Raw genomic sequence first — 21188 nt, forward strand, 5'->3', positions numbered from 1 at the left:
TTAGATTAGAAACTACAACTGACTCCGACTTTCTTTTGTGTAAACTTGCCGCACATTGGGATCCATCACACGCACGCACACGAGGTAAGGCTTCTGCTGTGCTCTAGCCACCCGTGCCACTCTGCTAACTACGAATAGGGATAATCTCCAACTACCAGGAGCACTTATCTCAACATTTTAGAAGAATAAAACATGTTCTGGAAAAAGCATTTTGTGATCCCGGCTGAGAAACAACTCTTCCTGGCTCTGAAGTTCCTGTAAGTCTCACACTCCTTTCTCCTTTCCATCCTGGAGAAATGAACTGAACTGGTTACAGAGACCACCCTTGTTTGGTTAAAGGTTTAATCGATCACTCAGTTCTTTCTAGCATCATCAACGTAAAGAAGCCACAGTTCCACTCAATGCTTTTTAGTTTATAAATCAAAGTGAACTCGAATGAGGATGAAAGCAAAAAGTAAATGGGAACCTTCCTTTCTTGCTATCTTCCTTTAAAGAATTAACAGTACGGTCTGGGTGATCCCTCCTTATAATGTTCAACTATTTATTTACATGTTTAAATAATGTAAACGAGTTGTGGTGTCCCGACCGATTTACAACGCTTTACATTGTTGGGCGGTGTGTGTGAAATGAATTAAAAACGGAGGGCCGGTGTACAGATCGTTCCTTAACGGATGCCTTTTTACAGCCTCAGCAAAATCTCGTTTAATTTGGTAGCCCCGTTAAATGTGGACGGCTGTGAATTCTAGCTGCTTTCCTGATGGTACGTAACAGATTAATATCCTCCAAACTAGTCCTTGTCGTCGGTGATTTGCTTCGTTTATAGCAAGCAGAAAGCCAATGCACTGGGGCAGGTTCATTCACTTTTGCTGGAGTCTCTCGGGAGAATCTCCCGGTCCAATGACCAATGAGTTCTGTGCTCCACTGGTGCAGAGCGGAGAGAGACGGAAACTGGCCCTTTGCCTGCTAGTGGCGATCACAAAAGTTTTAAGAGACAGAACACGGCCATCTACATAAAGTTGTTGCCCTGCAGCTGTACCCTCTTGAGGCTGAGAGAAAGGGGGCTTGCTTAAGGCCACTTAGCACAGAGGGTGGGTTGTGACCGGAAGGCTTTTTCTAGTTCATCCGGTTATTCTGCACACATACCGGGGAGTAAGTCCCTCTGATCTCAAAGGAAGTTTACGCAGGCTTCCCTGTCGCTCATTCGAAAGGAGCCCTATACTTCCACTGTCTGTTCAGCATTTAAACGGGGAGGTCCATTTTCACTGACATTTGTCTGACTCGACAGTTAGGAGCCTGGAAATTGTGAGTCAGTATTGGAGGCACTGGCTTCCTGGGGGCTGGAGGGGGCTCAGCGTTCCCCTGCCCTGAAAGCCCCACCCCTGCCGATCTTGAGCGCCAGGCACAGTAAGATAACCCCACGACTGAAACCGGGCCAGGGAGGAACTTAATCTTACCGCAGAGTTAGTGATGCTGAAATGGTTATGGCCATTTCTATTAGTACTAATACATTTTATTTTGCTGCCGGTCTGCAAGCCAAATAAAGGGAAACACCGTTGTAGCCAATTCCGTCCGATTAATTTTAATAGGACTAATAAACATCGCAGTTTCCAACGAGGTCTCCTTGAAGATTTTTTTTTTTAAACTGGAACAGCCTCGGTGCCAGGCGCGCGCCCACCAACCCAGCACTCAAGAGTAGGACTCGCTGATCGCCAAGATGTTAACTGCTTAGAAGAGAACTCCATTAACTGGACAAATTGATCTCCTGCAGCCCGATTCTTCTACTTAGGACCAAGAACTGTTTTACTTGGAAGCAAACCCTACCGTGTTCAACGAGGTGCGTTTGCACTTGCACAGGGCTGCGGCTCTGTACCCGCGTGTATGGCTGGACTGAAGGAAACTTTCACGGCTCTTTAAAGGGAGGAAGATGATACCTTGCTACCTGCCCGCTAGGAAAGTGCGGCATGTCGATACATCCCGTCCTCCCGGTCCTTGGGCTAATGGCTGAGGAAGAGAGGGCAGGCTCCCGATTCGTTCAAGGTGGGGTGGAAAGGGTGCTGCTACTCAGCAGGCTCGTTTGCTGTTTACAGCTGCCCTGTCCTGCAGCCAAAGGCTGCGGTGGTGGGAAGGACTGTACCACTTCGAGTGGCCCCATTGTGTTTTTCAACGTTCCTCTCGATTAAGAATTTCCCACTCCTGGAAAAGTAACATGACGGGCAAAAAAAAGTGGGATGGAATTTCACTCCCTGATATATTTAGAAGCAAGCAAACAAACAAAAACTGCAGGGAGCTCCAGCGGGAGGAGGGAGAGCCGAATATGCCGCCAGTGGTTTGCCAGCGGCGGCGCCTTCCATTTTTTCCGCCTCCGAACACGGCTCCTGCTGCGGACCAGCCTTCCCTCCCAAACAAGTGGGCTCAAGCTCGGGGCCACAAATGGCCGGCCGGCATGCCAAGGTGAGGCAGGGGCAGAGGGATGTTGCAGCCTTCACTTCCCCGCCTCTCTACCACCCGCGTTCATGGAGACCGAAGTCCCGGCAGCCTGAACAGGCGTGTGATGGAGCTCGGTGAACGGCTGAGGTGGCCTTTTGGTTGCGTTGGGCTCTGCTCCACGGTGACATTGATTTAAAATCCCAAAGCCGTGCTTTGACAAGAATGGGACAAATGGTTTTCCGTCGGTACTCTGTGTCTGTCCCTTCACTGACACTGGCAGAAATCCACGGGCCCTCCTGGGACTGAATAGCACTCCACGAGACTCAGATATAAATACTCGACGACAGCCTGTTTGTAGAGGGCCCTGTAGGCCTCCCGCTCCACTCTTGGGAGGAGATTTAGGAGAAACGCGCGGCCTTTTTCCTTCTTGCTACAGAGTCGCAAGTGTGCCATCAGTCACACTTATCGGCTGAGCATTGATAACCTGCGACCTTTCCATGAGAAACAGTCAATTCCGAGTGCTTTTAAAAAGACAGCGGTTGGTTGGACCTGTGCACCACCGAAGATAAAATATTAAACAATAAAAAATAAAAATAGACAGAAATAACCCTTGGAACAAGTCCTTAAAACTCAAAAGCCCTGAGCCAAACGCCTACACTCGCGAGTCTCCCGAGCTCCCCAATCCCAAACCCCGCCGACCGAGAGGGCCTCTAGGTGGCGCTGTTACAAGGGGTTCCGCGCCGCTTTTTGTAAAGGCCAAGAAAATGGTCCAGACATTCCCAACTGCTTTACTATAATTGAGGGCAGAGTAATAGAGGCGGGTTTTTTTTCACCGGCTCTAAATTCATATAGCATGTGACAAATGAGAACCCGATTTCTTGATTAAAACCAAATCTGCTTTTAAAAGCCGGCTTTCCGCAGCCTGGGAGCCTTGGACGTTGGAAACGTGTATTTCCTTTTGTATAGTTAAAGCCAAAAAAAAAAAAAAGTTTTAAAACCGGCACGCAAATTAGCTCAGCGCTACACATTTCGCTGCGGCGGGTTCTGCAGGAAAACCCTAATTAGCCACTGGCTAGTTTCCACCCAACGGAGCTGGCGCAGGAGCAAGTGGAAGCAGCGAAGTTATTAAAACCGCCCGAGCAGCTAACACATCATTAAGAAAAACCAACCGATCAATAGGGGGAGCCGAGCCTGGGAGCGCCTTGGGAGCCGGGCGGCGCTCTTACTCCCAGGACGGTCTGAGTGCCAAGTTCGCGCGGCTGTAATTGACGCGGCCCGGCTACTGCCTGGGACGGCCCGGACTAGCCACAGGCTGAATAATTGGGCCGGGGCTGTGACAGCGGTCCCTGGGGGCGGGGGAACTTTTACAGTGGGCGAAAAATAAATTCACTTGATTCCAGCTGTTCGTATACTTTAAATTGGTTTTAATGGCCTGATCATTTCCCTGATGGAAACCTCGGGCTTTAAGCGTGATAGAGACCGATGAGCTCCTCCCCTCCCCTCCCCTCCCCGCAGCCAGCCCCCTTCCTGGAATGAGCCACAACGGTGAGCCGGAGCTCTTTGCTCTTCGGCACAAGAAGAGGCTTATGTTCAAACCCGCCTTCAAGCCGGGTCCCCTATGAACGATCAAGTCGATTTATGGCACGCAACAGCTCGGGCTTTAGTAGCGGCTGAATCCCATCAAACTGATACAGATTGCCTTTTCCCGAGAGGGGATTAAACTAGACGGACAGCTTTAACGAAGCTTTCGGGCCAACCCCTCTTGAAGAGGATCGCAGCCGGGAAGGGTTTCCAGTCTGGGAGGGGACCCCCAAGGTGAGGCTTAGCTGTGTTTCAGGTGCCCTGGGAACATCGCCCGGACGTCACTCACACAAAAACGCGGGTGGGGCCTTAGAAGATCTAGTAAAGAAAACATCCGCAGTACCTAAAGCCCGAGGATTGGGCCTTTTGTAAACTGGAAAACACTCCCAGCCCCCACCCTGCCCTTTGTCCTCCAAATTTATGTTCGTATCCAATTGGGAGGGGGGGGGGTGTTCCCATGACTCCAATCCTCACACGACAGAGCAACAGATTTGAAAAGAAGTCTAATTGAATTTAATGGGACTCCCCCCCCAGCTTAAATTAAGTAAGTCCTTTGGAACAAAGTAGAACTTACTTATGAGTAAACACTCCAGTGATTCCGGCCGTGAAAGCCTTCGATAATACATTGAACAACTCTATGACTGCCTTGCTGTTGAAATCAGCAGAAGAGGACAGTCGATTTCGATGGGACATGCACAATAGTTCTATTCATATTTACTCAGAAGTAATTCAAACTGCAGTCAGTGAAGTTTTGGCCCAGGTAAGTGTGCCTTAAGCATAGTCAGGCGGTGTTATTGCCCCGCCAACAGGGCGATCCTGAATGGAGTACCCTCCTCCTAAAATCATTTTAGTCAATGGTTTTAGAAGGACATCGCTCTGGTTAGGATTGCAATGCAACTCTTTTACAGCCTCACTTGTCTTTGGGGAGTTGAATCCCCAGCAGCCCTCTCCTTTCTTTCCGGCCCTGAGAACCACCTTCCCTTCAACAGGACTTCGAAGCAAGCAAGTGGTTTCGCGCCTGTTTCATCTGGCAAACCGAATTCGCTCTCCTCCTGTTGACAACTCTTTAAACAAAATCTCATCACATTCACCACTTCTGTTCCACATCCAAACCAAAGCAAATCCGAGATCATTTCTGGAAAAGAAAGGGTCTTTTCATCTGTCAAGTCTTTGGGCACTTCGTTATTAAAAGCCATTAACTTTACATTACGCCCCCTCCCCAAAGTCCATACCCACCCAATTAGGAGAGTGTTTGGTCATAGCTGTTATGTGGCTGTGTGTAATCGAGACCTCCGAGGATTTCTCATAGCGCAAGCGCACATCTCCGGACCGAGTTGGCAGGCTGAGTATGCGAGTGCGGTATACAAGCAGAGTATTCATTTCAAAGGAAAGGAAATGCGAAGGTCGACATGCTCCTATCTCAAAGCCACAACCACAAAAGACCAAACATCTGGATTTAAACCGATTGGTGGCACTCCAATCTCAAGCAAAATTGCTTAGAAGTAAACCCAGTTGATTTCAGGGGCGCAAACATTACTCTGATGCGCCTGTGTTTGGGATTAGGTTGTTGTGCCGAAGCACATTCCACGGCAATCGGAAGGATTCATTTCCAAACAAAGCTGTAACCCTTACTTGCCCACACTGATTTCGGATTAAAACCCACTGAACTCAGGAGGACTCCTCCACTCCCCGGATAACTGGGAAGGAGTCAGGCCGCCCTCTTGTTTAGAGTCAACAAAGATGAGCGAGAGTCACTGACTTCAACACACTTCCCCAAAATAAATCACTGATGATGAGTTGTTGTAAGCAACTGGGTATGGAACCAGACTCCTTTCTCCTTCCCAATACTGCTGTGCAGAGTAAGATCTCTGACTGCACAGGCTCTGGCGGTCATTGATGTTGGAAGAGAAGGACTTCACGCTGTTTCCTGCCTCAACCTACAGAGGGGGTTTTACTAGAAAGCCAGGGGCTAAATGGGGACCTAGGGATTGACACCTTTACTCTATCATGCTGGTTCTATCCCTTTGATATTAGACTGATACTCTCAGGGACTTCCTTCCTTCCGCCTTCCAGACTTCTCCATCTTACTTTCACTATGCCTACAGGAAGGATAGGTGCTCCGTGCATCCGTCCTCCATCCAGCTAGATTAGGATAGCATAGTGAACCTATCTACCTACCTTTCTATCCAGAATGGAGTTCACTAATAAATACTCTTTTTATTAGATTAGAAACTACAACTGACTCCCACTTTCTTTTGTGCAAGCTTGCACACACATGGGATCCTCACAGGCAAGCACACAAGGTAAGGCTTCTGCTGTGCTCTCAGCCTCCCGTGTTGTGAATAGGAATAATCTCCACTACCAGGAGATATTATTCCAGCCATTGAAAGCTCAGCCCTCCCACCCCCCACCCCATTTCCATAGACTGTGAGATCTTCTGCGGAGGCGGCTGAAACCACTGAAAGGAGTGGGGTGGGGTTGGCCGCTGTGTGGCTGGTGCAGGTGTCCCCCAGGCACGTAGAAGAAAAGGCCACTGCCTTGCAGGGGATTTCCTAGGAATGCCTTCCAGCTGCAGGACTTTGGTCCGGGGCGCTGTGGATCAGAAAGCAGGGGCAGAGGGACGTTGCAGCCGTTCCACTGGGCGGCCGGAGAGTGGTTGTCAGAGAGGGTTATGGGACTTACTACCTCTTCGGAAAGTTGAGACTCGGTGGCCAGACCCCCCCCCCCCCGCCCCTCCAGTCATCCAAGGCAAAACCTCGGGGATGCGGGAGTTTTGTGATGCGGGAGTTTTGTCTTTCATCCGCACAGTGAAAGTCACTTTCAGTTGCAAATCTGACAGATCCTCTCTTAAAGGGTACTAACGGGATTCTGCTGAAGATAGGCAGGGGGGAAAAGATGAAGGGGGGGACGTAGCAAGAAGTTTTCTGCCTAGAGCGCCCAGTGAATCGGATTGCCATAAACTGGGTGACTTGACAATACGTTCTTCTTCTTCCAAGAGTTTTCCTGCCTCGTCCTATGTTTAAAAAAGTGGGGGGAATCTTCTCCTACAGTCTTTAACTACAAACCGTTATGATTCCTGTTGAGAGACAGCGGACTGTAATCTGTGGACTCTAATCTGGAGACTACCAGGTTCGATTCCCCACTCCTCCACACATGATGTCTGCTGGGTGACCTTGGACCAGTCACAACTCTCCCAGGCTACTTGGAAGCAGGCAATGGCAAACCATCTCTGACAGTCTCTTGTGCTGAAAAACCCTACAGGTCGCCATAGGTCGACTGCGACTTGGCCACACTTCACAGGCATACACATATGCGGCGAGTTGGTGAAGGCCACTCATATCACATCTAAATCTCTTGTGTTAGCGAGTTGGGTTTTGTGCCCTTTTCTCTATCATAAGGGACCCTTGTGCCCTTTTCTCTATCGTAAGGAGGGTTCCTTTCCTTTCTCTCCCCATAACTTGTCATGTAGGTGCGGTTGAGAGAGTTCTGAGAGAACTATGACTGGCCCAAGGTCACCCACCAGGCTTTATGTGGAGGAGCGGGGAATCAAACCCGGTTCTCCAGATTAGAGTCTGTTAACCACTACACCACGCTGGAGATCCCCTCAAAAACCAGTCCCATTTTATTCGGTTGGGCTTACTCCTGGGAAAGAGTTCCTGGGCCTGTAGTTTTATACTCACAGCCATCTGGTTTGCCACCAGGAGGAAAGGAAGAGGTGTCCAGTCGACTGACCGGAAGGAGGCGGCTGGAGTGAGAGCAATTCCCTTGAGGGGGAAACTAGATCTAGGCATCTGAGCCCGGGGCCCCAACAGCTGAGCAGTCCCATCCACCACGTGTTCACCGGAAGTAAATCCTTCGAGGAAATGGACAAACTGTCCTCTTCTTCCATTTCATGGATGGAAGTTTTATTGAATGAATGCAGAGGGAGTAGCCAAATTGTCTTCTGAGAAAATGTGTTTCTAGCCAGATTCTAACCCTGATTACTCTGAGGGAGGCGCTGGTTCAAAATAAATGTGGTTCAGAGGTCAGCCAAGTCCATGAAGCTTCGGTCTAAACTGATTTCAAGGGGGGAAGATGCTACGGAGATGGGCAGCCGATTTCAGTTTCTGTTTACACAGGCATTATTATTCCCACCGTATGGAATGGGGCTTTTTCCAAGTAAACATAGTTCGGACCTGGCTGAATTTAGGAGCTCGAATTTTAAACACGAGATAACTTTGCATGTAACAGCAGGTTCCTAAATGCGTTCATCGGAACTTACTCGACAAAGGCGTGTTCGGGATTGGAAGTCTATTATTATTTCACGTACTCGTTCAAAGGGCTATGGAGTATATAAGGTTACATTCTTCAAAGCATGCGTTCTGGAAACATCCTTTTTGATCCAAACTTGACGGTCTCGGGGCAAGGGTTTTTCGGATTGCTCCTTAAACTTTTTCGAAGTCTCTATTTCCTGTCTGAACTCAGTCCTTTGGGGAGCATTTGGTGCTCCCCCTCCCCCCCACCCCCACTCGGGATCTAAAATAAGAGAAGCCGGGTTTACACTATTGGAGTTAAAACCCTTCATGCTAAATATCAGACATTTTCCCTTGAGCCAGGAAAGCACTCTGCTTGTTCTCAGAGGCCCTCCAGCATTGAAAATAAGTTCCTGGGCAAAGGCCTGGATCAGATTAAAACATGCAAGGAAACCTGTTCTCCCATCCTGACGCTGGGGCTATAACTTGACTCTCCCATGGCATTCAAGAGACCGCCTGGGCCAAGAACCGAGGGTGGGGGTGGGGAGGCCCTGCCTCCTCTGTCCAGAAACTCTGCCCTTCACTTCCCCGCCTCTCTCTCTCCCCGTCCCCCACTCTTCCTTCGCCTGGCGTCTCCACAAACGTCCCCCACCCCTCACTCCTTCTTGTCCCAATGGCCGCTTCTTTCTCCGAATTGTTATTTTCATTAGGCGTTTGGAATAACACCCACTGCTGTTTGGCTGCAGCGCTAGGAAAAAAGACGCATTCCTCGTCTCCCCAAATGCAAGGCCGTCTTCATCGCAGGCGTTTTCAGAAGACACTCGCATCCTTGTTAATCTGGGCCAGCCAGCCAGCTCCGGCGCGGGCAACGGGGGAGGCTTTTATGATGCAATCAATCGTCCCCAGGAGCAGCTCGCTAGCCCGGCCCCCCTCCGCCGGCCTGAATATCTCTGTGTGTCTTTAAACTCCAGGAGATCCCGTGGAGAAGAATGACACCATATGCCATTTGGCTTCCCTGAGCAGCCCCCCTTCGGTCTCCAGCCGCGAAAACGCACACAGGGGACTTTGTCCGGGAGGGAGGGGGGGGGGATTTAGGGTTAGGCGTTTAATTGAAGCCTTTGCTTTATGGCAATCGCAGTTTGCCAGTCGCCGCCAAACGTCGGCTGAGCAGCCTACTCATGTCTATTTAATGGGGGTTACTTTCCAGGAAAACGTTCTTTAGAGCGGGCTGCAAAAAATACCGTTTCGTGACCTAAATTTCCTATTTAATTAAATCCCCCCCCCCCCCATCGTGCACCATACTGGAGTCCTCCAAAATTACCGACCCTCTCATCGATCAAATCGCGAGCATAAAGTTTTAGCCGGTTGATATTATTATATATTGCATTCCGCCTTAATATTCTGTTATGCTTTCAGAACCGGTCGCTTTAAACCAAGTTCCATGGGATGGGAGATCTTTCCAGTGAAGCAATCTAAAGGGGGGGGGGAGGTTGTTTCGATATCCCTAAGTCCATTGTGCCTTCTTTCCGGTGGACATTGACTAATGAAATACCAGGAAATACCGATGATAGGGGGTATCATTCACTAGACACATAACAAGATTCTACTGACAGAGTTCTACTGACACACTCTTCACACCACAGACTCGCGAGTTGTCCCGAGGACAGACCATTCCACAAAGTCTCCTGCAGCCGGTGACTGGGACATTCCAAGCTAGGGTTTCAATAATAGCCTATATAGTATTTGGAAATGAGGGTCTTTAAATAGAGAGAGAGAATACTTCGCTGGAAGCCTTTCCCCCAAAAGGAGCTTTTGGGGTGGGGTTTCCAAGCTGACTTCTTGGCCATTTGGAAACACTAACTTTGAAGAAGCCGACCTCTTCCAGCGCCCACGTGGTGGAGGCGCCCGATCCTGTTCTCTGAGACTGCAACCATAGGGAATGACCCCCTTCCCTACCTGTAAGTGCAGAAGTTGCAGTTCGGTTCTTAAAGGTGAGCGGTGCTCCCGGAAGCAATATAAAACACCCAAAAATAAGAGCTGCCTGCAGGATTCGCTGGAGCCGCCGTTTCTACATTTACTGAAAGTCAAGTTCCCTTATGAGCTCCCCAAGCAAATGTGCGTAGGGCTGGGCCTTCTGTATCTTTTGCTCTGAAAACTAGCATGATAGATTGCTAAAGAGGAAATTTACATTTCTCCCTTACCACTCTAGGGTGTGAAGCAATAGCAAATGGGCCTGCAAGAGTTCAAAGGAGAACCTGTGGCCCGAAATATTTACATTGGTAAGGCCCCTTTTGCACATGCAGAATAATGCACTTTCAGTCCACTTTCAATGCACTTCACAGCTGGATTTTACTGTGCGAAATAGCAAAATCCACTTGCAAACAATTGTGAAAGTGGATTGAAAGTGCATTATTCTGTGCATTATGCGGAAGGGGCCCAAGACACACTATTAGTCTCTCACTCAGAATAATTCTAGATAGTGTACTCCCTGTAGAGGGCTTGGTGGTGAGTTTTGAATCTGCAGGTTTTGATTAGTTCAATGCATTCATGGAGAAAGATGTGGGTTTAGGATCTGGCTACCTGGTAGACATATTTCTCAGTCCTTAGGTTTTATGTAGTGATTGGAGTATCTGACTAGGAGACCCAGATGACCCCCATGTTGCAGGACCTTTCACCCTAACCTACCTTGCAGGACTGTTGTGAGGATAAAATGGAGAGGGGGGGAATTTGTTAGCCACTTTGGATATTCCTTGTGACGGAAAGTGGAGTACAAATAAAGTGAATATATAAATGAGTGAAATGTGTTGAAGTTCCCATTGCAGGTTTTTCAAACTATCCCTTGCTTTGAGGATCCAAATTTGTGTATATGTGTGTGTGTGTGTGTGTGTGTGGGAGGGGGACTATAGTCCCAAATGGGAGCTGTGGTTTAAAAAGCAGGTCCCACAGTGATGGAGAGCTTAATTCCCACCAGTACAGATACCTTATATACTCACGTATAAGACTATTTTTTCAGCATATTTTTTGTGTGATGAAAAAGCCTCCCTCGACTTATACACCAGTGAGGGTCCCACTTAATTCTTGTGTGGCATTCCCCCTCTCACGTCTTTGCTCTCGCCTGCCGCTTCTCCACCTCTGCCTTTTTCCGGAGGCCAGCCCCTGGCTCTCCGTGGGTGACAGCCAGTCAACCTGGGTGAGCAGGACAAGCTGCAGGATGGAGAGGCCAGTGGCAGAGACCTTGGGATTGGTGAGATGGGGGTCAGTGGCAGACACCCACAAATAGTGCCTGACCATATCTATTTTAATTTTTGAAATTTACCAGTAGCTGCTGCATTTCCAACCCTAGACTTATACTCGAGTCAATACGTTTTCTCAGTTTTTTGTAGTAAGACTAGGTGCCTCCACTTATATTCCAGTCGACTGATACACGAGTATATACGGTAATCACAAAGCAGTAGAACAGCGGAGGCCCCCTCAGAAGTTCACCAAACCAATTTATCCTTTAGAAACACTGGCTGTTGCTTTTCCTAACCCTTACACTGCTGGCCCTTACTGCAGCCCTGCTAGCTGGGCAGCTTGAAGCTGCTGGATCCTATGTGTAATGACATAAAAGTGGTCGTAGAGGACTCTGCTGAGCTTAGTCCCAAGGAGGGATGCTTCGTGTCTCGTAATTCCTTCCAGATCCTAGACTAGACGGGAGAGAATCGCTAGGGCCCTTGTTCCAACGTGTCTTCCAGCAATCAAGTGCAGCTTCATCCATCAAAGCACATTATCTCCCCACACCGATTCTCATTTTTATCTCTGCTCCCCCCGCTGAAAGCCAGCTCGCCCAGATCTCGCCGTTCCTGCATCCCTCCAAAGCGACGTCACCCGGGCGACCTTAAGACCTTTCTCTTAAATTGGGAACACGTTTATTTAGAAGGAACAGACGTAGTTCCAATGGACGTCGCTTGAAACTTCGAGCCTAAATGTATTCAGAATCGGAACCAGGGACTTCACAGAGGCAATACAACTGAACTCTGAAATCGGATCTGTAACACGTTTAGCATGCTTATCTAGAAGCAAACCCCTGCAGATGCATTATTATTTATGAATGTTATTCATGAAAAATGTTGTGCCACCTCTCCAAGGACGGGCCAGAGGCGGCTTGTTTTTTGTAATGCCAGTAGTTTGGATTCTGCAAGCCTCAAACAACACACACACACACAAACACACACAAACACACACACACGGCTTCAGTAAACCAACCACTTAGAAGAATGCTGCTTGGATCACAACCTGAAATACTGAACAGCCTAATTCAGAACTCAGCAGCCAGGAGAAGGTTGCAGCCTAGAATCTACTTCAAGAGTTTTGTTGGGTGTGTGTGTGTGTGTGTTTGAGGTTTGCAACGTTTGCCTATTAAGACTCCCACACCATGCAAGAAATTGAGATTCTGGCTTCTGTAGGTCAAGACCGCACTCTGATTTCCGGCAGGCAGCTAAGCCTGTGATTCCAAATGGGAGTGAGCGGGATCCAATCAGTGTTTAGAGGTAAAATTTAGAGGTATGGTTTTAAAGCATGCTTACTTTGAAGTAAGCTCTGTAGAAACAAGTAAGACTTACCTTCGAGTATATGGAATCGGCTTGCATAACGTGCTTTCTATGACCGGATTATTCCGGTTGATTTCCACTGTACGTGGATGATCTAGGCACACATTAGCAAGCACCTCGCTGACACGAGTTCGTGACTCGCTTCATCAACTAGGGTGCGGGGAACAGACAGACTAATCCGATTGGTGGGGAGCCCAAATGACTGGATTTTTTAAAAAATTCAGTGTTCCCTTGTCCTGCTCCGATTCTTAGGATCTGACGCAGATCCAGGCTGCGCTCCTGGCCCTGCCATTCTGATTTCCTGAGAGTAAACCCCACTGAAAAGATCTGAGTGGGCTTCTGAGTAGACCGCAAGAGTTACGCCGTTCCAAACCCGTTTCGAGGGGCGTAACTGCTGACCATGGCGCAGTAAATCCTCTGTTTTAATGGGCTTAGACGGTTCTGCCTCTACACAGGAGCAAGCGTTTTATGAAGCACATTTCCCCGTCTCTTAGCCCGCCCTTGAGGGTGGTGGGAAAAGAGCAGGGTCGTGGGAATCATCATGGAAGGGTGGAACTTGTGCCGGGCAGCCCAGCCGGTTGTGGGGGGGGGGGGAGTTGCTGCCATGGGGCCGCCCCACTCACGGGCTTCTCTGCGGCATTCCGGCTTCACAGAACGAAGCTGTTTTTTTTGCCAAACTTCACCTAAACCCGGCTCTTGCGCGATTCCCCTTTCCCTGCAGAACCATCAACAGCGACTCCTTCTCTGTCCCCTCCCTGGATGCTAGACCAAATCGCCTGCGAGCCCCCTCCGGTCCTCCGGCAGCTGCTTGCTTCACTGCCTCCCGCCCCCACCCTGCCACCTCCTTTGGCCTGGCTGACTGGAGAAGGCCCCCTTGGCTTGCTTCCCTGGCGTTGGAGGTGTGGGACTGGGGGGCATTTCTGCCCCCCAAGCCTGCAGCTGTCAGGCTTCACAATCTCCCTCCCGACCCAGCTTTTCCCTGCGCTCAGATCCGCAGGAATCGCTCCCCTCCCTCCTGACCCCCCTCCTGCCCCCCCCCGCGCAACGCCCTCCCCCCTTTCTCTCCTTCCAATTATTCCATTATTTTGTACCTGAAATTAATCTTTTTGCCAGGCAGGTCAGCGCGATCAACAGGCTGCTGTTTATTATAATGTTTTCCTATTCCTCTCGGCTCCCCTCGCCCTCCTCGCCCGGCTCACTGTGGATGTGACCTTTGTTATTTCAGCCCACACTCAGCAGTTGAATGGAAACAAGTTGAGCACGTTCACTCCTGATAAACATTATCCTTAAAGCCCGGGGGACCCGGGCCGAGTAAACGAGCTTTTCCGACAGGACCACATCAGGAGCACACATTGGGGAAAGGAAAAGGCGCCCATAGCGCTGATCTGAGCTGCCTGCCGGGGGTGGGAAAGGCGGAGTTGCCAAAGGGAGGGGTCGGGAGTCGGCTAGGCAGGTCGGGAATAGAAAAACGCCGGAGGGGGAGCCGGGAGCACAAGGAGGCCCGACCCTCCGCAGGCCACCGACGAGGTTCCCTGGTAGCTGGAAGGGAAACTGGCGAAGAGCGGCGGACGCGCCACGGGACTCTGGGAAGCCAAGCCGGGTCGGTTCTGCCGGCAGGACTCTGGTCTTCTGGACCGACGCTTCGGAGCGAAGGCCAAGGCCGGCAGAGCTGAGAGTGCTTGTCAGAACCTGCCAGAACCAGATGTGTCTACAGCTGCGCTGTGCCCGAGAACGGGAAGTGGCCCGGGTGACCTTGGGCCAGTCGTTCGCTCTCAGCCTGGCCTACCTCACAGGGTTGTTGTGAGAACAGAATGGAGAAAGCTCCAAGGAGGTTGTAAGCCGCTTTGGGCCCCAAATAATAACACAAAATACCCCCCCCCCCCCCGCAACCTGAAGAACCAACGTGGTGTGGTGGTTATAGCCCCAGGCAACAGGGAAGTTCCCTGAGTCTTCCTTGGGCTTTTTTCCTCACTTGGTTATTCTGAGAGTAAAGCACGAAAGAGCAGAGAGATGTGCAGAGTCCTGAACTCGGAGGAACTGCGCGATTTGAGAGAGTGTGTGTGTGATGCGACACAGAACAGTGTGCAGTCCGCTCCTATGTCTAGGAGTAAATTACAGTGCAATCCTGTGCGTTTACTGTGTCCGCTAGAGTTAGAATGGCGTAACTCTGTATAGGATCCCACTGTCATTCCGTAGAAACCAGGTACAAGACTTCAACGTGGTAAGCACGCATGTGGTCTGTCTGCTACAGGGCCGTATCTACAGAAAATGGCTCTCAGGGCAAGCACTGCAATTGCGTCCCTGTCCCAAGGACACTGCTTTTTCCCTCTAAGTATTAAAATGCTAATTGGAGTGCATGCCAACTTAGGCGACAGATTTAGTAGGGCAGAATCTTGTTTAGAATTGCAATATTAGGATTGCCGGGTTTACTATCTCGAGAATACCTGCGGCCCAATCCTACTTCAGTTTACTCGGAAATGTTCGGTGGGTTTACTCTTGGAAGGGCAGCCTTCAATGGAAATCGGTTCCCTGAAGAGCGGGAGGGGGGAAAGCGCATACCCTTGGAGCTCACTCACGTCTGTGTTAATAGGGCTTAGGGACGGCTGGTAGCGATTAAGGCCTTCCTCCCAATCACAAGGAAAGGGAGCACTTCAGCTGCAGCACCGCCAGTCACAGGGACTTTGGTCCGAGGAAAGGGATTGGATTGCACTGATTTATGACCGCGGTTCTTGGAAAGAAAAATCACAAAAAATCCACCCGGTTCGCCTCAGAGCAAGTGTGCCTGGCTGCCTGAACTATCTATCCTGGGCCGTGGGCCAGAGAGCCCCACTTTTCAGCAGTGAGAACGTCGCAGCCCGACCGAGGAATGAAGGCTTTGGGTTTCGGAGTGTTTAGGCTGAAGTTTGAAGGGCCAGTGACTGATCCAGAGCAATTAAAAATAAATAAACAAGCGACTTCCCGTATGTCTGGCGAGACATATCAAGCGCCCCTGACTTCAGTGATTCCAAATTCATTAACTGGAATTGAGTAATTAAATATCAGTGAGAAAGGATTGTGGGAAACGTGGGGGCGGGGGGCGCTAGTAAAAATGTGCTCCAACCCAGTGGCTTTCACTGGGATGTGGACTGAGTTGTGATCTATGGTCAGTATCATAATGGGTACCCAATGGCACCATTCCTTTCGTCAAGGCCCAAAGGTCGGAATTCCGGGGCTGAAGTCATGTGCATTCTTCAGTGTGATACCAGTGTTTAGGTGGACAGAAAGGGTTCATTATACCCGAATTACTTCTTTAAAATTAAAAAATTGCCCAAGATAGTGGTGATCATCAGTTGTCTTAGTGCTCTGTAAAATTGTCTTCCTGGTTACTATTTTAAAATATGAGGGTGGGGGGGGAGCCCATGAAATGAAATATCAGGACTGGAAGGAGGATCTCTAATTTACAGCGGTTACCTCCGAGAAAGGTTAAAAGGATAATCAAGCAGCTGCTTTACACCATGACTTCTGCTTGTCCTTTATTTAGGACAGGGGTAGCCAACTCTGGTGCCCCAGATGTTCATAGACTACGATTCTCATCAGTCCCTGCCAGCATGGCCACAGACACACAACCCTCGCTCCTGCCCGCTGGGGCTTCCCAACCATTCCTGGTTAGGCCCCCCCCCCGCCCCCCACTTTCTTCAAGGCATCCCTTTAATAGCCGTCCTGATTCCATAGTCCATTGGAAAACCATCTTAGCCAGGAAGGCCGACCAGGGTTTGTCACTTATTTTCCAGCAGAAGATTGTCGTTCGTTCGTTAGGGAACTTGGGGGCATTTCTGGGGTGACTTGTCCTTTACAGAAACCCCAGCCTCATACTGCTCACCGCGTTGCATGGCATTAAGGTGTTTGGGGACCTGCTGGCGGCACGGGTACTGCTACGAGAGAAGAAGAAGAAACGTTCAGAACATTCAGGCCGAGCTTTCATTGAGCCTGTTATGCTACGTGTGTTATCTCTCCAACAGGTCAACGCTCGGCGCGCCGGACACCTCGATTCAGAAGCACAACTGCGCCAGCCAAAGCACACAGCACAGGGTATTTTTCCACGTCCACAAAAATGTGGCAGAGCTCAGCTCTCCGCAAGCTCAGCCATCCCGTCCTCACAGTCTCTCTTTAGCTGTTTGCATCTCTTTAGCTATTTGCATCCCCACCCTGGTGAAGACAAAGGCACGTTTAAGGGCACAGGCCACTAATTACAGAGGGGAGTTCACCAGTGACCTTCTCCTTCTAGGACCCTGCAAGGGACTCCTGTCTGGAGGAATCCTATACTCTGGAGAGCCAGGAAAAATGACACCCGCCACCCATCAAGGAAGGACCTGGAGTTCTTTAAGCGGCTGTAAGCTTCTGTCAAAAATTTTGCCTAAGCTGTGATCCTCTCAGTGCCATCCTAAGCAGAACTGCGCCCTTCTAAGCCCTTCTTCAGACTTCAGTGGATCGAAAAGGGTGTGACTCGGGTCAGGATGGCACCGCTGAGGACATTGGTGGGGAGGGAACCCATTTCAGCTGAAACACACTTGAATTAATTGTTTTCCGCCTTCAGCAACTGAGGAAAGTGGGGATTGCTGTGTGTGTGTTTTGCATACGATTACAGGCGTTCAGGACAATAGAAATTTATTCAGTCATTCATGGTTCGGCATTTGCCCACATTGAATGACTGGGAAAGAAAGAAAGAAGGAAAGAAGGAAGGACAGACAAAAAGACAGAAAGACAGAAAGACAGACAGACAGACAAATATCTACAAATAATTTTGCTTCTGGAAATAATTGCTAAGACCATGGTCAGGTTGGGGTCACACTCTGCCGGTTTCTTACTTTAAAAAAAAGAAGCAGCCATGGCAACATACGCCAGAGATTTGGAAATACAGGTGTCCCAACAGGTGTTCGTTCCAACAGTGGATTGTTATGGAGCCTCATAGGACTGCAGAGGACGATCGAAGGGTCTGGCTGAGTCGTGGGGTCTTCCACTTGAGGCATCCCGCGCAGCCCCGCCGGAGATTCCCCCGCCTGGTGCATCAGATCCCCGCAGCAGCTACCGGAGAGAGACTTGCGCGTTTCCATCGCCCAGGTGCTGATCCGGCACTCCTGCCAACAAGAGAACGGAAGAGCCTTCCTGGACGAGCGTGTCAGTCATTCCGTCCGGCCAATGGGGAGGCTGGCCTGCCTTAGGTCCGCCCTCCGCGGGGGCGTGCCCCTGGTGACTGATAGTCTGGGACGCCCCGGCCAGCCCAGCCCAGCCCACGTTGCTGCGAGATTGAAATGCAGAACTTCAGCCTCCTGCCCCGCGCCAGTGACTTGCTTGGGGTCCCCTTCCGCGACACCCTTGCTGTCTCCCGCGGCGGAGAGCGCGGCCGGCCGGGGCCTCCTTCTGCGGGGATCGCGGCAGGCCGGCGGGGAGCGTCGCCCAACTTGCTCCGAGGATCGTAAAGCCTCCTCCTCCTCCTCGGTGTCCTCCGGAGTGCAGCCATGGGTGAGTCGGACGGGGAGCCGGAGGAGGAGGAGGAGGAGGGTGCGGGGCTGTCAAGGGCGGCCGGCGGGAGCTCTCGCCTCATGTTGACTCTGTCCCTACAAGTCGTCGGGTCAGCCGCGGGGAGGGGAGCGAGCACGCCGGTGCTAGGCTGCTTAGGCAGGGCAAGGCCGGAGGGGAGCTGGGGGTTTGGGGGCTTGCTTTCGACGACGGGCACGCTGGACGCGGCGCTGCTGACCCCCTGTGCCCCCCGCCCACACCCACATACCGTGACGGTGTTTGTATTTCGGCGGGGGGCGGAAAGGAACCGGCAGCCCCGGCTTGGCCGCTCCCCGGCTTCTCTCCCGACACTTTCGAGAAAGGAAACTTTCCAGGCTTCCGATTCCACTTTTTGAGTGGGGGAGGGGGAAGGAAAAAGCGGCAGATTCACGGCCCCCCCTCCGTTATCTACATCTGGACTGGCGAGTCCAGAATCTGGCTGCGATCCTGAGCCCGCTGATCAGGATGCCCGCTGCGTACCGCAGGAACGCCTTGAACCGGTTTGGGACGAAGCCGGCGCGAAGTTCTTTCCGAGCCGCTTCGGCGCGAAGGGCTGGAAAGGAATTCAGCCGCCTTTCTCCCGAAATGGCCTTGTGTGGACCACGGGGGTCACCCTCGCGGTGTCTGCTTCGGAAGTCAGGCCAGCTCGGTTCGGTTCCCGGGAAGAGGGCTCAGGGACCACGGGGATTCCCCGAGGGGACCAGTCTTCGCCAAGGCTAGCGCGGAGCTGCCGGGGACAGCAGGGCGCTCGGAGGGTCCCGCGCTGGGGCGGCCTGGACCGTGGGGCCTGCTCGGGCCGCCACCTGTGTCATGGCCTCTCCCTGCCTCTGTTCCCTTGCAGAGCCGGCGTTTGGCGAGGTGAACCAGCTCGGCGGGGTCTTCGTCAACGGGCGCCCCTTGCCCAACGCGATCCGGCTGCGGATTGTGGAGCTAGCCCAGCTGGGCATCCGGCCGTGCGACATCAGCCGGCAGCTGCGCGTCTCCCACGGCTGCGTGAGCAAGATCCTGGCCCGCTACAACGAGACCGGCTCCATCTTGCCGGGGGCCATCGGGGGCAGCAAGCCGCGGGTCACCACGCCGACGGTGGTGAAGCACATCCGGACCTACAAACAGAGGGACCCCGGCATCTTCGCCTGGGAGATCCGCGACCGGCTGCTGGCCGACGGCGTGTGCGACAAGTACAACGTTCCCTCGGTCAGCTCCATCAGCCGCATCCTGCGCAACAAGATCGGGAACCTCTCGCAGCAAAGTCACTACGAGTCCTACAAGCAGCACCAAGCGGCCCCCCAGCCCGCCCTGCCCTACAACCACATTTACTCCTACCCAAGCCCCATCGCCGCCGCCAAAGTGCCCACCCCGCCAGGCGTGCCGGCCCTCCACGGCCACGTCCACATGGCTCGGACTTGGCCCTCCTCCCACTCCGTCACCGACATCTTAGGGATCCGGTCCATCACAGACCAAGGTAAGCAAGAGCGCTCGGCCACCGCTCCAACCCTCCCCCCCCTCTTCGCTGGCTCGTCTGTCTTCCCAGCAGGTGGGGTGGGGAGGGGGCAAGAAGAAGAATATCCTGACCTTGGGCTGCCAGCCCCTCAGCTGAGCAGGCAAAGCTGCTGCCCCAAGAGAGGGTTCCAACAGTCTGCTAAGAGCCCCACTCAGGTCTACCCAATGAGGCGGCTTACTAGGAAAGTGTTCTTAGGCTTGCGATGCAAAAGTAGAGCCAATAATAATAATAATAATAAAAATCATCATCATCATCATCCCAATCCCAGTGGTAATTGGCACGCTGGGCACCATCCCGAAAACACTAGGGCAGCACTTGAAACATCTTCAAATTGTCAAAATTAACATCTGTCAGATTCAGAAGGTAGCCCTGCTGGGATCCGCAGGAATACTTCGCTGATACGTTACAACTTCCTAGGCCTCTGAGTGAGGCTCGAATTGTAATGAAAGGCCAACAACCAGCTAAAGATCTGGCAGCTGTGATAATAAAAATAATAATAATAATAAATAAAATAATTAATTAAAATAATAATAATAACAGGAGCACTGCAGTGCCTGAAAAGCAAACAACGTTTTATCCAAGCATAAACTTTCCTCCCCTCACCAAAGCCTCTGCAGAATTATTGCCTTGGCTTCAAATCTCATAAATTTTATCTTGACTAGTAGATTTACTAACAGCAGATTGAAACTGTACATTGCATTTAGACTGGCAATGTCTACAGATATTGGTTCATAAGACAGTGAAGACACTGACTGGCATTTCACCCGACCAGGAAATGAGCTTCATTCGACCCAGTGGGATTCACTGCCAGCTAAATCTTATATATACACACACACTCCCCCAGTTGCCTCTCCTTCCTTTTAACTGCTGATTCGTGCTTGTGACGGGTGTTCTCAACGCTGTTGCTTCTGAAGCCGATAGCCATTCACCAAAGAAATAACATTTTGATAAAGCAAAATGAGAAAAGTTCGGTCCCAGCTGACTTCAGTAGAAAGGGGCCTTTCATTCCGACAAGTCATTATTCTAAACACATTGCATGGTTATTAAATTGGAGTGTGTATAATGTCCTAATAAATTTACCTCCTAATAAGTATAATATTAATGGTAGTAATAAGCAACTACGTTTGGAAGACAGCTCCACTCTAATATATTCTTTGTCTTTTTAAGAAATAGCTGTGCACTGGGCAAATTAAATTAAATGAAATGGAGCTGAGACCAAACGCATGACATTAAGTACGAAGCAAATTATATAGGTGCCAGCATGTATTTTATAGAATATAAGATATATCTCTTGATTTATTGATTATATTGATTGTCACTGTA

At 50.7% G+C, this 21188-nt stretch overlaps 1 protein-coding gene across 3 annotated transcripts in view; it reads left to right on the forward strand.

The window, feature by feature from the left end:
- The first annotated feature begins 18101 nt into the window (after positions 1-18101).
- PAX9 (paired box 9) overlaps positions 18102-21188 on the forward strand; it is a 50548-nt gene continuing 47461 nt past the window's right edge. For all 3 annotated transcript variants that reach the window (XR_007243669.1, XM_048486610.1, XM_048486611.1), the window contains exons 1-2: positions 18102-18328; positions 19206-19826. Coding sequence is in view for 2 of the 3 variants with exons in the window: in XM_048486610.1 (XP_048342567.1) it covers positions 18325-18328; positions 19206-19826 (625 nt within the window). In the remaining variant the exon portion in view is untranslated. The remainder of the gene's footprint in view (positions 18329-19205; positions 19827-21188) is intronic.

The sequence above is a fragment of the Sphaerodactylus townsendi genome, linkage group LG02 (genome assembly GCF_021028975.2).
Source record: "Sphaerodactylus townsendi isolate TG3544 linkage group LG02, MPM_Stown_v2.3, whole genome shotgun sequence".
Taxonomy (NCBI): Eukaryota; Metazoa; Chordata; class Lepidosauria; order Squamata; family Sphaerodactylidae; genus Sphaerodactylus; species Sphaerodactylus townsendi.